Source organism: Punica granatum, chromosome 8 (assembly GCF_007655135.1).
Source record: "Punica granatum isolate Tunisia-2019 chromosome 8, ASM765513v2, whole genome shotgun sequence".
NCBI lineage: Eukaryota > Viridiplantae > Streptophyta > Magnoliopsida > Myrtales > Lythraceae > Punica > Punica granatum.
The window spans coordinates 298,270-314,157 of NC_045134.1; the positions used below are offsets into that span (position 1 = coordinate 298,270).

The 15,888-nt window shown below is 41.5% G+C and overlaps 2 protein-coding genes across 5 annotated transcripts; one reads left to right on the forward strand and one right to left on the reverse strand.

Annotated features, from left to right (window-relative positions):
• Window positions 1–291: 291 nt before the first annotated feature.
• Window positions 292–4,334, forward strand: LOC116187462. Its single transcript, XM_031516159.1, has 4 exons — window positions 292–835; window positions 909–1,120; window positions 1,956–2,086; window positions 3,248–4,334. Exons 1-4 carry the CDS (start codon window positions 784–786, stop codon window positions 3,978–3,980), a joined length of 1,128 nt encoding a protein of 375 aa, XP_031372019.1. The 5' UTR covers window positions 292–783; the 3' UTR covers window positions 3,981–4,334.
• Window positions 4,335–4,947: 613 nt separating this feature from the next.
• On the reverse strand, window positions 4,948–14,692 carry LOC116187461 (ENHANCER OF AG-4 protein 2). 4 transcript variants are annotated; one of them, XR_004152062.1, is made up of 13 exons: window positions 14,212–14,692; window positions 13,597–13,673; window positions 11,221–13,086; window positions 10,609–11,122; window positions 9,764–9,872; window positions 9,497–9,609; window positions 9,234–9,421; window positions 7,941–8,619; window positions 7,377–7,860; window positions 7,199–7,300; window positions 7,017–7,104; window positions 6,222–6,376; window positions 4,971–5,238 (listed from the first exon to the last, which is right to left on the reverse strand). XR_004152062.1 is itself a non-coding variant. In XM_031516158.1 (12 exons), exons 1-11 carry the CDS (start codon window positions 14,320–14,322, stop codon window positions 7,034–7,036), a joined length of 4,314 nt encoding a protein of 1,437 aa, XP_031372018.1. In that variant the 5' UTR covers window positions 14,323–14,692; the 3' UTR covers window positions 4,948–5,238; window positions 7,017–7,033. The 4 variants fall into 4 exon arrangements, 2 of the variants coding, with proteins under 2 accessions (XP_031372018.1, XP_031372017.1); XM_031516158.1 differs by lacking the exon at window positions 6,222–6,376 and having other exon boundaries at window positions 4,948–5,238; XR_004152063.1 differs by lacking the exon at window positions 13,597–13,673 and having other exon boundaries at window positions 14,212–14,691.
• Between the last annotated feature and the right edge of the window lie 1,196 nt (window positions 14,693–15,888).

A 15,888-nucleotide genomic window follows, 5' to 3' on the forward strand; every position in this document is an offset into this window, starting at 1 on the left:
CTTTTCTATTCTTTCAGTTGTCTTATTAATCACCACCTCAGTATCTGATATCATTCAGCCGGGCGGGCAGAGGGAGAGCAGAGCATTCTGATCGATCCGTCTGGTTTTGTTAAGTCGATTTGATGGATCGATCGATTGTTCGTTCGATCATCTATCTGCCTGTCGTTTTGTCTCCGTGATAGGGCATATAATAAAAGATAATAAGCTAATTTTAATTTTTAGTTAATAACTAAAGCTATTTTAAGTCGATTTGATATAATGCGATACCATCATCGTCTTCAATTCATAGATAGATGGATAGATAGATAGATGCTAAAAATAAAATTCACCTTCCTCTTCCCCTTCTCGCCTTCCTCTTACCGTCTGGCTTTCCCCCGCTCCCCTTCCTTCCTTCCTTCCTTCTGCAGAAAGATTTAGGGGAATTTAGATTAGGTTGCCATTCATTCATTCATTCATTCATTCCTCAGGGTCAGGAGGCATAGATAAGCTATTAATTAATTAATTAATTAATTAATATTATTATGGCGACGAGTCGACGACACATGGGGACCTTCAATTCCTCTTCCGAGTCCTAGTCCTCCTCCCTCCTCCTCCTCCTCCTCCCCGTGGTTAATAGAACTCTCTCATTTTCTCCCATCTGCTTGCCCTTTGAATTAAGATCTCATCTCATCTCAGGGAATGGATCCTTAGGGTTCTTCTGGACTTATCCTGCCTAATTCCCCCTGCTCTCCGTCCGTCCGTCCGTCCGTATGCATGTGTGCTCCTCAGTTTTGAGAGGCTTGGATGGAGAGAGACCCCGAACAACGCCGCTCCCCCTTTCATGGCCATGTCGAAGGTGCGTTTCTGTTCACTGATCACGCCATGGATTACAGGTTAATCAATAACGCCAACGGAATATCTATCTTTAGATCGCACCCCAACCAACGGTGGCTTCGACTTCTACGATGATGATCATCCTGATTACGCCGGTAGCGCTTCATCTATGTCAAATCAGCTCTTACCTGTCTCTTGGTCGTCACCACCACTATCAGCGTCCACTTCGTCTCTTCCCGCCTACATTGAACATCCTGTCTCTAAGTTTGATACTCTTGCTGGGGTCGCCATCAGATACGGTGTCGAGGTGCGAATTCGTCATTTTTTGAACCCACCCCCCCCCCCCTCTCTCTCTCTCTCCCCGCTTTTCTGCCTATATGTTTTTGTTCTCTCTCTCTCTCTCTCTATATATATATATATTCAAGTTAGATTGCATCGCAAGAAAGAAGCGGAAAGTTTTCTGTAGGAAACTAGAATGATTTACAAAGCTAATCCTCTATTCATCATCAAAGCAGAAACTGTCTGTCTGTACGTCCCATATATGCTATGCGACCCTATAAAATCTCTTAAACGGGTAACAGAACAAACTTCAGAGTCCACTCGGCCTGTAGACCGCCCGCTTTTGTGATTTCAATCTCCCTTGGGAAGACATTGACAATGTGATAATCACTTGGGGTTGGCTAGTTGTTATTGCATCATTATTGATTCAATACATGCTAAAGTTGTATGTTTCTGTTGCTGTGTGGATATAGGGGTCGATTCCAATTTTTTTTTTTTTTTTTAAAAGGAAGGAAGAACTTTTGGTTCTATCTAAGATGTTTGTTAGGATTTTGACTTGTAAATATATCTCTCTGTCGTGATTAGGTAGCAGGAGCTTTCAATAGGAAGCAAGGAAAGGTGTTAACCAGTAGAAAGCTTTGAATCTTTCAATCACATCTTTTACCTTGATGTTAATGCTGAGAATTTTGAATAGCCTGGCCTTAAAATGAAGGGGTGACAACTGTCTCCTATAAACACTTACTAAAATCATCTTGTTAATAAAAATGCACAGGTCTAATTCCTTAGACTGCTCTAGTTCTGTTGTTCAATTGTTTAAAAATTATGTCATCATCTTTGTGGATCAACACACTGTGATATGTCAGGTGGCTGATCTCAAAAGGTTGAACGGCTTAGTTACGGATATTCAAATGTTTGCTCTCAAGTCACTCCACGTTCCCCTACCTGGAAGACACCCTCCCTCTACTTGTTTGTCAACTGGTTCCAATGACATTGGGTATGTATATGTTCTTTCTTCACACACGCACATTTAACAAATTCAACATTCACATTAGGGAAGCACTTTGGACATATGTAAATTTTTTACCAATTACTTGTCGAGTATGATATCCCGATAGTTTCGCTCAATGCGACTGCATAGATGAATCACTCTGATTTTTTTTGTCGTAATGGTACTATATGCATGTGTCTGAAATGGATTGTATAATTATTTGCTCTAGATTTACTGGATATTCTCCTACCAGGAAGATGTCTTGTGTCCCTTCCGCTGCCAGAGGGTGCTAACATGCGTAACTCTAAATGAGATACTTTTACAGTTCATGCATATGCAGCTGATCACTTGATTGACATGATATGGTATTTTCATAATTTTTGCTTGTTGCATATCTTCCTAGTCATGTTAGGTCGAATGTGAACAATTTAAATTCAGAAACATAACCTTTTTTTTGAACAAAATAATGGTTGTAAATATTGTTAGGATCTGCTTTATAATAGTGCAGGAGCTATGATTTTCTTTCTTTCTTTTTTTTTTTGGGAGGGCGGGGAGGGCGCTGTTTTGCGGGGCAATATTATCACAAAAGTTACTGATTTTTCTCTCCAGAGTGACCTGATACACAGTAGGATTTCCGTGAAGTAATAGGCGCAGTATCTTATCCAAGATCTGATATTTTTTCAATATCTGGTGGGCACCTTCTCATCTGTATTTTGGAGAAACAAAGCCCAAGATGCCTTGACCTGCCTTACCGTTATCTGTTATTGACTATAGTATGCTCTCAGATGGAATAAATTAGCCTGTAAAATGCACTGGCCAACATATAGTGATGTAGATATCATTTTTTGTTGTGTGAATTTCATTTGAATATTATGAGGAACCTGATTTTTCTTTTTAAGCTAAATTGGCTTATTTCTAGTATATGGTTATGCAAAGTATTTGCAAATAACATTTCTGGCCCATTTCTTCTTGGACTAATTGTCAACATGTATAACAAAGATGTCTCATCTAGAAGTCATCTTGTCAATATGATATTAATATAGTTTGTATATGAATGTTACTTTTCTCAAATATAACAAGCTTTTCAGGTTTCTGGTATGTCAATATTGCTATATCAAACTTAATGGTTAAGTTTTATTTGCTTTTTACTCTCTGAAATTGTTGCAGAGAGAGCAGTTCTGAGCGGACCCCACCTCACCATGCAAGCAATCTTTTGGATTCTTTCCAGTCACCTTGGCTGAAGTCGTCTCAGCAGAAGGTTTCCCCTGCTATGAGCTCATTGCAGGGTTACTATGGGCTTGAATCTAAGGGAGGTTCTCATTGCCTGGAAGATGGACTGTTTATCAGGATGACCCCGACTGTGAACCCGCCTTTGGGCCGGCATAGGAAATCCAAAAGCCTAGTCATTGATTTTCTTGATGAGAAGGGTGACGTGGCAGATTACATGCCCAGTGCAGAGGAGTCGTCTGATAGATGGATCGAGAAACTAGTTAGGAGGCGTCAGAAGTCGGAGTCTAATTTTGCGAAAAAATCCCCAGAGATGGTGCTGAAGGAGGATGCTAGTGGTGGAAGTGGGGGATTTTCTGCGACAGCAGGAAAAGGTTTAGCCTTAAGATCCAAAGGAACCAGCAGAACATTATTGAGCGATGCGGATATGAATCCAGCAGGTTTAGGGGATCTAATCGGGGCCGATAGCAGCCTGTCCAGTGTGAGAAAGTCATCGAGCACTTCCAATCTGCAGGATCAGGAAACCAGTAGCTTGTCATCTATATGGCCGACTCCCAGGTGGAGCATGAAACCTGACTTGCAGTCACTTTCAACTGCAGCCATAACTAGACCCATCTTTGATGGCTTGCCCAAACCTTTAACTACCCGGAGGAACAAGGCTGCACTTGATTGACCCAAACCCATCCCTCAATCGTCTGCACCGCTTTCTTGTTCATCTCTTGGGTCTTTCTTTTTTTCTTTTTTCTTTTAATCCATCACTTTTTTAACTTGTATGATTTTTCCCACGGCAGGGCAGCCTTTCGTGAATTTAAATTGGTAAGTAGATATATATGATGATAGCGAGAGCAGAAGGATGAAAGCCGAGTGGTTAGTTCAGACACCCAGGTAATAATCCTAGGTGGGAGAGTAGCTATGTATTTGTATTTATAATTTTGTATTGGATGTAGTCTTACTGTTTCGATCATTGTACTTTCGATAAAATGAACCAAAAGCGGAATTTCTGATATTGAAGAGCGGCAATCAATAATTCCGGATGCTTTGGCACTAAACGTGCAAAGGGTAGGGACTAAACATGGGCTTGCCCAGGCTAAGCATATTCCGCTTCGACCAATATCCGTGTAGGTCGGGCAACTAGTTGCCAGCACCTTGGTAAACACGTAATAGGAGTTCCGTTTTGCCTTCTTCCTGAAAATGAGTCTTGCCAGGAAAACGTTTTCTAAAACTCATCTTACCAGGAAAACATTTTCCAAAACACGTCCTACCAGGAATACATTTTCCAAAACGCACCTTTATGGAAGGACTTTTCTCAAGTGCATTTTTTTAGAAAAGAAAGAATGTTTTCCAGGGGGGAAAAAAAAATGTTTCTCAGAACACACTATCCGGCGAACAATAGGGTTACTTTGATTGTGGCTGGCACTCCCAGGGCCGCGGTTTGAGTGACTGGCAGTATTGGGTGGATTTTGGTTAAACCTCAGTTGAGACAGAGACTGGCAAAGACTGCAAAACGGTTTAAGGCCACGGTGAGCTGCCACGCGAGATCTTTAAATCAGGACGGTGGGGGCGGGCCTTTACTTGAAGTATCTGATCTTCAGTGGGTCCAAAGGTGGACCTCGATGGCAGTTAAAAAATAAAATCCGTTCTTTTACTAAACGAGTTGCCAGGATGTTTCTTTTGCATGGGAGAAAAGAGAAACTTGTGGAAAATTTTACAACGTAGTTTGTACATTTGATTGATACGCTATAACATTATATATACACTTGGGGGAACAAAAAAAAAAAAGAAAAGTAAATGCATTGCTCTAGCAGATGTATTGATCTCATTATGAGCCGTAACATGACGTAGCTCCATAGGCAGCTGCAATGGCCCAAGAAGATGATGACGAGATGAGTGAGTTTTATCAGTTGCAGTTGGAATTGAATTTGGACATCTTCCTGCGAAGAATACGACCAAGACCCTGTTAAGTGTCGTAAGTAAAAGAGCCGACAGTCATTGTTTATTAGTCTTTGAAAATAAAGAAAAGGAAAAAAAAAGAAAAAGAAAAGGGGAACAATAGTGGGCCCATCCTTGGAAGCCCGCGTCAATCAAGGGTCTTAATAAAGCTCTCAGTCACTCAAGAAAATTTACCCAATTTTGCAGGAGGAAGAAAATATACAATCGGCCCGGCCCAACCCAAGAAATAATTCCTCTGCCCGCTTCTGTCCATTTATTTATCACGTGTTTTTATCAACGATTAATGAATCCAAAGTAAAAGCTTGCATTCTTTTTTCTGCAGTTTTTACATATTCATTCATTCATTCATGCCCTACCATCCCACCGCATGCAAATTATTAAATGCACTCGCCAGGAATCAAACATCCGAGCTATCCCGGCCCCCCTACTACACCCTTTTATTATTTGGCTACCCGACCGGCCCTACAATACATTTGAGTGCTCCATTACTTTCCTACATCACATCTCTTCATACTACTCTTACTGCCAAACAAATTTCATGTGCGAGGAAGCGACACCGCATCATTAACGGGTCACGAACAGTTGTATATAATTATATTTACTTATCAGCTAAAATATCACACAATTTTTAATTCTGTGCCATTACAAACCAATGGGGTTCAGTTTATCAGAGACATATATATGACAGTCTCAATTGATTCAACAGAAGACTAAACTAATCCTAAAGACAGCAATGGAACAGCCAAGGGTGGGTCATGTCACACACGCACACACACACATATCTACATATATGTGTATGTATATGTACAAGAAAAAAGAGCAAACAGATTAAAACTTCACGAATGGACAGATGCAAGGTGGAGACCAACAAAATAGTTTTTCTTTTTTTCCCCTTTGGCAAAATTATAAATTCTTGTACGATGTACCAGCATAACTACAAGTATGAAGAAACGGATGTACTGACCAGGAAAAAGAAGGTGGGGGGTCCTATATATTGCAGGCAAATCTTCCAAGGGATACATTTGTCAGGAAAAATCTACAATGTACACAGTCCTGTCAACTGTCCCGACATGTTCCATCGATGACAACTCCCAACGGAATGACAATAGGAATCTCCTCCTGAAGCAGAAAATTCCACAACTCATACCTCTCTCCAACAACACTTTCAATTACTCTGAATCATAAAAGAGTCTATCCACACAACACCAAGATAGAGAATCCACATAATACCCAGAGATGGTTGCATAACTAAGCATGACTCTAGCTCCTTCCATCATGGCTATGAAATCATTAGGGAATAAATAACTCTAAATTTATTCCCCACCCCACTAAAACAGTTGCATAATTTAAGCCTTCTCCAATTCCACAAGGGCATAAAAAACCTACAAAATCAACGAGACACCACCCATATCGAAATAAGAATAAAACTGGACGCTGATTTACTTCTGTGCCCACTAGCTATCTATTCTGCTTCAAATCGAGGAGACTCGAGGCTTCCTTGATGTTAATACTGATTCAGCAGTCAGCAACTACACTATAATAGTATTGCTCAAACAGCTCGTGACAATGCCTCAGAAGATGTTTCTAGTAATTCAGTAAATCCACCAATCACTCATGGTCTCATGGATATCTATTCTTCCAGGATTTGCCTCATCAAATAGGAAGGAAGAAATGGAATGGATGGACCACCAGAAAGGTAAGTTTCCAACTGCAGACAGGTTATGTCATACTGCAGTAAATAAGTGAGCAACAAAATTACCAGAGAATCTACAGTCCTTAAGCTGGTCGCCAGCAATTTAATGAAGATATATCTGGTCTAGATGGCATCATGCGTGCACCGGAATGACCTGCAGAAATACAGTCCAAAAATAATCAATAGCTGCCATAAGAGCTGAATTGACTATCTAACAGCACCATTAAATCGAATTGCAGCACAGCCACCTGGAACAGGAGGAGGAGGAGGAGGAGGAGGATTGTTCATTGATGAGGGGTGAAAAGACAAGCTTTTTGACTGAGGCCTTTCAAAGTGCGGCCGAAAGTAACCTGCCAATGGAATCATGGCCAATGTTATGTTTATACCAGACCTTGTTTGAAGGCCTTATCTACTTGAATGCCATACCTTCTTGAGAATATGCTCCACTTGGAGCGGAAGAACTTCTTGTTCCGTTCATCCATGAACCGCTCTGTTTATCAGCATGAAATTCAGTAGTTGACCTCCATGACTCATCAGAAGCAAACTGCCTCCGGGTATCTGGAGGTGGATATGAATACTGATGAGCATGAGGACGCTGAGGAATGGGTGCTTTTGTATAGGAATACTGGCTTGACACATTTTGGGTTGAAATAATATGTGGTGGCCTCTTGGCATAAGGCGTATTACTTTGCTGATATTGTTGGTGGGGTTGGGAAGCTTGGGAGCTCAAATATTGGCCACTATGCCCAAAATCAGATTGCCTCGAAGGATTAAATCCCGAAGGCTCTTGAGAATTAACTCCCACTGGGACAAACAAAGGTGGTTGCTGCATTAACAACTCACTCTTTCCAGAAGTATCAGCATGAACCCCATGAAGATTCTGCGAAGCCATCTGCACAGCTTGATTGCCCTGTACAGAGAAGACGACTTAGTCCAGAGGCATTCAAGACACACAACTAAACAGAATTTATCAAAAGAAGGATGCTTTACATTTGATGGACCAGAATACTCGCAAGCGACTGGTGGTTGATATATCAACTGAGGGGAAGACTGAAATGTTGATTGAGCTGTGACTGCTGATTGAGATGCCAATGGATGTTGGGGGGGTGCCACTGTCGTGCTAATGAAAGGTGGAGGTCCTGAGGAAGGCGCTGGAGGGAGAGGTGGCTGCGAGGGAAGAGGTGGCGGCGGCGGAGGTGGAGGTGGCGGTGGAGACGGAGACAGAGGGGGGGGTGGCGGAGGTGGTGGTGAAGGTGGCAAAGGTGGCGGCAGAGGAGGGGAATCAAGTGGTAACGGTGGTGAGCCCTCAGGTATTGGAGGAGCTTCCTCGAAATTTGCAGAGGCAGGTTCACGAATCTCATCAGCTTCCTGAGACTGTGACACCAAATCAACATCATGCATGTTCAAAGACCTTTCATCCTTAGGATGTCCCGAGACATCCTCCATTTCCAGCTCGCCATCAACATCCTGCAGAATACAATGGCGCCTGTCACTGGGAGTGGCATCAGATGCTCTTGCCTCCCCTGAAACATGAGCTGACTCTTCAGTTGAAGTATCAACACGACCCCCCTTGGTGGGAATGATAGGAAGATCTTCATGATCCTCATCTTCATCATCATCTTCAAAGACGTGAGAAGGTAGAAACCCCGGCAACTGAAACGTCGCATTGCTGATAAAACACATACGTGAAAAATCATCAAATTGATGGCAAGACAAAATCATGAATGAAGATGAGTCTTCTACCTCAAAAACAAGGATGAGTACTTCTCCAAACACGCAAAAAAAAAAAGGATTAGTGCATGTGAATGCAACAAGGGTGGACAAACCTACTGACATAATTATGTCTAACCAAATCATCTTTTTTACTGTCCTCCTCAACCAACCAACCCCCCCACCCAAATCCCCATAATCCATCCTCCCTCTCTCCTACAGGCGACAACCTTATCAATTTCACAGGCCATATGCACATATATGTACATCCATTCTTTTACATCAATTCACCTTATTTATATAAACTAAAAATGAAGCAGCAAGGATGCTACAGTTCTAAAAGTTAGATAGCAGTGCATGCTACAGTTAAATCCTCAAAGGGATGACTTTAATTCCCAAAAAACACATTTGGAAATTAAATGCATCGTATGAGATGCAATATCTAACATAAGACATTGCCACATCATTGTCAATTTTAGCTACCTCCCTTCTAAATTTTAGTTACACTAAAACCCCAAAAATGATGTTAGAATATAAACCAAAAAAATTAAAGGACAAAGAAAGATATCCAACCTTCCATACTCATCAACAAGCATGCCTTCCATTTCTCTAATTGGATCATCCACAGCACGTTCAGCTCGAGAAGGACGTCGCAAGGAAGATCCACTAGTTGCATCATCATTCGATACTCCAATTTCATCCATATAGTGCCGAAGAACAGATTCAGGCAATATTTTCCTCTCAAGCCACAAACGCAAAACCTGATAAAGAAAGAAGGATTAATGTGAAAAAGCCAAATAGCATATGTTGAAAACCCTTTGAGCATGACTATTGACCTTGAGACACTGGCGCCGGTTTTCACGGGCACCAACTCCAGCAGGGGCAGCAGCACCAAGGAGACGTGGTAAAGCTGATTGAACAATGGGAATGTACGACGCTCCAGCAATACCTAAAAAAGTTGTTGACAATTGAACCATGCCATTCAATATGAATTATTGCTTGAAACATAGCACTTGTCAGAAGATTAACAAAATCCAACCTCAATAAAGAACATTGCATTAAAGCCACATTAGAAAAAAAGTATTCCAAGAAAATGCCCATACCTTTCTGGCTATGAGAACATTGGGTGATCGAATCAACAAGAAAAAATAGGTCCACTTTTCGATGGAAACTTGACTCATTTTCCAATTTCCGAATCAGAAGTTCAACAACCTGCAATAAGTAATCAAAGCTCATCCCACGCAATAAATAGTTACAGACAGATTCCTTCACAACCGAGAGAAAGACAGTTGCCATTCATCATTTTCCTACACAAGCCAAGCCTTTTCTGGGAATAATAAACAAGTGTTTCCATTAAAAACATGTGACCGGTTAAGTACAAAACTCTCAAGCCAATTATTGTTTAAATTTCAATGCACTCCACTTAACCAACAAACTCAAAATTCTTTCACTGCAGGAAAACTTTGATGAAACTATTTAGAATGGTCCAATCTTTTGCCTTTGACATGTGAATGGCAAACCTGTGAATGGCACCATCAGTCTTAGGAAAACTACATCGGTCAGGCTACTGGCATTAGAAGATCTATCTATTTGTTCCAATAAATAATTTATATATGCGCACTAGCAGTTCAAATCATTAACGTGAAAACAGGATATACTTTAGATGCCAAAAACATTAGTTGCATACTCATTGAAGAATCAAACTTAACATATATGACTGAGGCGTGAAACCATATTTACTAAAAATTCTAATACATAAATAACCATGGTTTCGATCATAACAATACGAATGTACTAGACAAACTAATCACCCAAAACATTTTAATTGGACAATGCAATACAAAATGAAGCACGAGCTAATTATTAACATAGCATGTCAAACCATCCTTTCCAATCAATTGGTCAAAGAATCACTAACGAATAAAAGAAAACACCACCAACTGCATACCTCATGGGCAATGCCAAACTTGGCACAATCAATAGCATGACGAGTGGCACGTCCAATACTATCTTTAGTCCTTGATAAGGTCTCTATCATTCCCTCAAACGCATCACGAGCAACAGCTGCCTCAGTTCCGCCACTTAATGATCCCCCAGCAGGCCTGGAACCAGAATTAGCCCTTCTCTCCTCCAAATCTTCAGCATCATGTTGATTTTGTGATCCAGTACAGGCAGATGGAGAAGCTAAGTTCATTTTGTTGCTTGATCCCTGCAGTTCTGCTTGCAAGAGACTACTGGGACCAGGCAGCATGTGCAGACCAGAAGTGGGGCTCGGGCTCATTCCTTGAGTACCAGTGCTCAATAGTGCAGGAAAGCTCAATGTCCCAACAGAAAAATTAAGTGCCTGAGTTTGTCTCCGTTTTGCCTGAGCAGCAGCAATAAGATGCTTCATGGTCATAGCAGGATCCTGATTTGAGGAGGTGCTCGACAAAATATCATTATCCTCCACAGTAATGTCGAGTCTGTGAGCAATGAAATTAGATGAGATGCACAAAGCACAACATAATAAAATAAAAACATATAACAGAGATCAATCTAGAAAATCACACAATATGCACACCTTTCAGATCGTGAACGTTTGAAGTCCGCAGCATTTTCTGCCATTGTAGATCCATATGGTCGTGACATTGCCCTCGGGGTACCTTTCAACCTTTCAATAGAGGATTCTGGCCTGTTTCTTTGGGATGTAGCTCGATTTTGCAAAGGCTTTAACTCATTAGAAGAGGGATTTGATTCCTTATGGGACCCAGAAGAAGTCTTCTTTTGTGTACCATCTTTTGAGGGCTTTATCTGAGGCTTAATGGATCTGTGTTGCTCTGCAATAGGTTTGCCAATGAGAAGCCCAGGAGACTTTTTTGGGGACATCAAGTTTGCTTTGACCCCATTCAACGACGAACGCTCAAATTCTGATCCCGTGGAACTACTTACAGCATGAACAGCCGTTTCCCTTTTAGTTCTCTTCTCCAAGGCACGCATTGGTGAAGGAGAAGGAGCTTCCTCCAGTGGTTCTGAAGATGGTTCCATTGGCTGTCCATCCATACTTATCCCTGGAACAGCAGAATCTCCATCAGGTGCTTCGGTGCTTTTTGCATTATCTGCAACATTTAGGGGAACTTTCACACTCCTCAAAGTTCCCCCATGAACTGGAGTTTTAGGCTGTTCATCATCGTCGTCTTCATAAAGGCAGACTGCTCTCCTCTTCTTGGGCAGCCGAGTGGCCGATATTTCAATCCTAGAAATGGCATCAGTTCTTGGTCCCCCTCTATCATCAACACTAGTGGTAGCATCAGATAAGGCTTCCAATGCCCAGCGACGACGCTTTGCTATAGGAAGGGAAGCTTCCTCACCAGGATTGTCAGACCCAGAAACACCTGTTTTCTTTTCAGAAACCGAGCTTTCTCTAACACGAGCAATGGGTTTTTTAGTATCCGACTGTTTAATTGCTTTATCAACCGAGACATTAGAACCGGAAGCATCTTTTTTCTTTATGCCTTTTGGAAGTGATGACCTTGTATCCACATTCATTTCTGCATGCATCAACCTTTTGGCATGTAACCGAACATCAGCGCACCCTAAACTAGGTTTTCCAAGTCCAAGAACAACAATAAGTTTCTCCCCAAAAGGATCTTCATGGCCTTGCTCTTCCGATGTTTCCACATCCGCAGGACCATCAGCCTCCTCGAGATTACTTGTGTTCTCTAGAAAGTGTTTCTTGTCCAATTTCAGATCATCTCGAGAAATTTCCTTCTGACTGCTACCAGAGGTAATATCCACTTTTCTTCGATCTCCTGATTTCTCACCATGCTCAAGATGACTGAGGCCACCACTTGAGCTTTCTCTCTTAGATGAGACCACGGTCTTGGATTTATGACTACTAGAAAACGCTTTTTTTCCATTACCAGATTGCTTAGTAATATGATCGTTTTTAGTTCCAGAACTTTTCCTGTTTAAAAAGGAAGGACCATCTGGGGCTGAATCCTTTTTGACCCGTACACCATTGGGGTCTTTGTTCTTGTCCAAAGAAACTGTGGGAAACATACTTCCATTACCATGGCACAATGCAGATTGCTTAGCATCTTGATTATCATCTTCAAATTGCCCAGGCGAGCACTGGTCCAACTTGGAGCCCTTATCATTGCTGTCTTCATTAGCTCTTTCTTTAATGAAACCCATAGGATCAATTCCCACCTTTTCATCATTTTCTACCCCATCATCCTCTGATCCATCAACAGATTTCTGCAACTCATCCGTGTCATCCCTCAAACTACTTGATTGTTTACTATGTAACTCATCGAAAGCAGCACAAATTTCCTTCACAGCTTGAGCAAAGCACTTCACTAATTTACTTTTACTTTGACACCGAGCAACCAACTTACTCTTTGTCTCACTAGTGAATACTTGAATATCAGCAGGAGCAATAAAACCTCTGCAGTTGAAAGATAACATGAAGGCGTGACATTGTGGAAATAAAAAGAATATATATCACAATAGTATACAGATAGAGCTTTGATTCAATGTATATGCATCAGCGGAGCAATATATCCATCAAGACATTGAGATTTCTACTCCTTTCCTTATGTCAATGGAGAGGTTAAAGCTCGCAGCCAAATCAGAATCTCTCCAATGCCAGTAGAATAAAGAAAGAAGCATACACCAGGATGCTCAATTTTTAACAGGGATTATCGGGGCTCTAAACTCAATATGAAGCATCATATCAGGGTTTTTTAAGGATACCAAGGCTAGTCGCAGAGTGAAAGATGTGAAGTCCATAAAATTTAATACAACCAAGAAGTGTTATCACAAAAATCAAAGCCAGAACATAAACGCGGGCGCACAAACGGACCCTGTAGCATCGCCAATTACCAGAACTTATCGTAAAACCATAAACTATTGGACAAGACAAACAAGGGCAAAGTGTAAAGCCAACGATACTTACATCTCTTCGGTTCCGAAAAAATAAACAAAAATCTTTTTGGGGTCGGGAGTTTTATCCCAATCTTCAGGTCGGCTAACCTGAAAAGTTCAAAACCCAAGTTCATATAAGATGTGAAAACTATAAGACCAACTGAAAATACACAAATGTGATCGGAGAACATCGAACTCTAGCCAATTAACGGGACCAAAGCACCAAAAGGAGAAGGACTCCCCAACATACCATCAAATTAAACCAGATTGATGTACGTATTCTAGACCTAGACTAAACCAGTATGCATTCCCATAGAGATCAGTTTTGATGCTGTAGGCAAACGAGAGGGCATCACTTTTTCATGTGCCGAGCAGATAAGTAAGAGAATCAAGAAGACAGAACCAAGCCAGCAGAAGAAGCAGAAAAGCCAGCAGACTCGAGAGAGAAGAAGAACGGAATCAAGTCTAGCTTACCACAAATCCCTCAACTAAATTAAAAACAAGCAAAATGCTTAATTAAAAAAAAAAAACTAGAGAAAAGCACACAGTAGGTGAAACAACATAATAATCGCAGAATTGCACTAATCTAATCGAGGGGTCGGGGGTGGGGATGGCGTGGAGTGGAGTGGGGAGAGAGAAGTCAAACCTTAGCAGGCCAAGCGGGGAAGCCCTTAACCTTGGCAAGAACGAGATCGCCCAAACTCAACTGACGCTTGGTCGCGACCTTGTTCCCTCCCCTTTTACGGGTACCGGCCATGGCCGATTAATTGCACAAGATAAAAATCCAAAACCCTAGTAGGTCACAGGTTTCATCGAATTTGGAGTGGACCGGAGCAATCCGATGCCCCAGGTATAGGTGGAGGTGAGGGTTGAGGGGTGGGGACGAGCTGTACCTAGCGGGAGTATTCGCCGGTGGGGGGGGGGGGGGGGGGGGGGTTCCGGCGTCGGGGAGGTGCTAGGGAATGGGAGGAAGGGAGAACGGAGCAAGAATCCAGAGCATCCAGAGCAATAAGGGAGAGAGGGCGGAGGAAGGAACAATGGCGACAGGACAGAGAGAGAGAATGAGTTGAGGCGGTTAAGAGAGAGAGAGAGAGAGAGAGAGAGAGAGAGAGATTTTCTTTTCTGTAATGTGCGAGTGAGAAAGGGAAAAAGGATAGAGAGAGAGGAAGGAAGGACCTTTTAGCAATTTCTGCCTCTGGTTTTCTTTTTCTTTTTTTAAAATATTTTTATTAGTAAAAGGGAGGAGGAAGAAGAAGAAAGAAAGAAAATGTTTTATTTTGACGTCAGTCAACACCACTGTTGTTCGGACTTCGGAGATTTCTGTTCTCTGTTCTTCTCTTGTACGAGAGACGGGGAGTCCTGGCGACATTGTTCTGGGCCTGTTTGATTCTCATTCTGGCCCAATAAAGCCCATCTCCAGCAACCTCGGCCCATATATAAGCCCATTACGTTCTTCTCTAGGTAGGTAGGCGGCGTGGGCTAAGCCCTCCTGTTATCTCCTCCTCTTTTTTTCTCCTCCCTTTTTCTCCTCCTTTTTTTTTTGTTTAAATTTGAAAATTTATAAAATATGCTAGAGATTAAACCGTGCACAGGGCGGCCTAACCCGCTCGCACTGCACTTCAACTATAATTATTATTTTTTTAATACGCTTATGGATTAATTAATTTGGAAGCAAGAAAAAAACTAAGAGTAAGAAAATTAAAAGTAAAATTTCGAAATAGAATTTGAAAAAAGATAAAATTAACGTCATGGAACGTGAGATTAGGAGGATGAGAGGGAAAAAAATAAAGAGAGGTTGACGTGTGAGAAAAAAGAAAGAGAGAAGGATAATATTATGAGATGAAAATGCAAAAGTAATGCAAAAGAGGTTCGAGACCTTTCATTTCAAGAAAGAAAGTATGGAAGAATGGATTGGGACTGGACTGGACCGAACCAGGACAGGGACAGGGGCAGGGACAGTGGGAATGATGAGAGCCAAGTTCCACTTTCATTTGCAGTTACCAGCGAATAATGAACTTGGGGCAAGGGGCAACGGGCCGTAGACCAAGGCACAACACTAATTAATTAATTAATTAAGAATGGACCAACAAAGGCCCCGATGCCTTGGATACAATGGTGATATTACGTGATAATGTCATAAGCCAATAAGAATTTATCATTTTAATTTTTAACATAAATCGAAATAAAAAATCTATTATAAACAAAAATAATTCATTATTAAATATATATTTTTATGTGTATTATAACATAATCCTAATACCATCGATTGCACCTTTTTCCTCTTCTCCCCTTCCTCAACAAGAATTTGGGCCAATACAATACA

What these genes read in the sequence shown, in the direction of transcription:
- LOC116187461 (XM_031516158.1), bottom strand. Translation starts at nt 14,322, where the DNA reads ATGGCCGGTACCCGTAAAAGGGGAGGGAACAAGGTCGCGACCAAGCGT. An exon ending in AAACGTTCACGATCTGAAAG is followed by an intron (nt 11,123 to 11,220) that starts GTGTGCATATTG and finishes CATTGCTCACAG; the next exon opens with ACTCGACATTACTGTGGAGG. An exon ending in TCCTCCTCCTCCTGTTCCAG is followed by an intron (nt 7,105 to 7,198) that starts GTGGCTGTGCTG and finishes GTATTTCTGCAG; the next exon opens with GTCATTCCGGTGCACGCATG.
- LOC116187462 (XM_031516159.1), top strand. Translation starts at nt 784, where the DNA reads ATGGAGAGAGACCCCGAACAACGCCGCTCCCCCTTTCATGGCCATGTC. An exon ending in CTTTCATGGCCATGTCGAAG is followed by an intron (nt 836 to 908) that starts GTGCGTTTCTGT and finishes ATCTATCTTTAG; the next exon opens with ATCGCACCCCAACCAACGGT. An exon ending in ACTGGTTCCAATGACATTGG is followed by an intron (nt 2,087 to 3,247) that starts GTATGTATATGT and finishes AAATTGTTGCAG; the next exon opens with AGAGAGCAGTTCTGAGCGGA.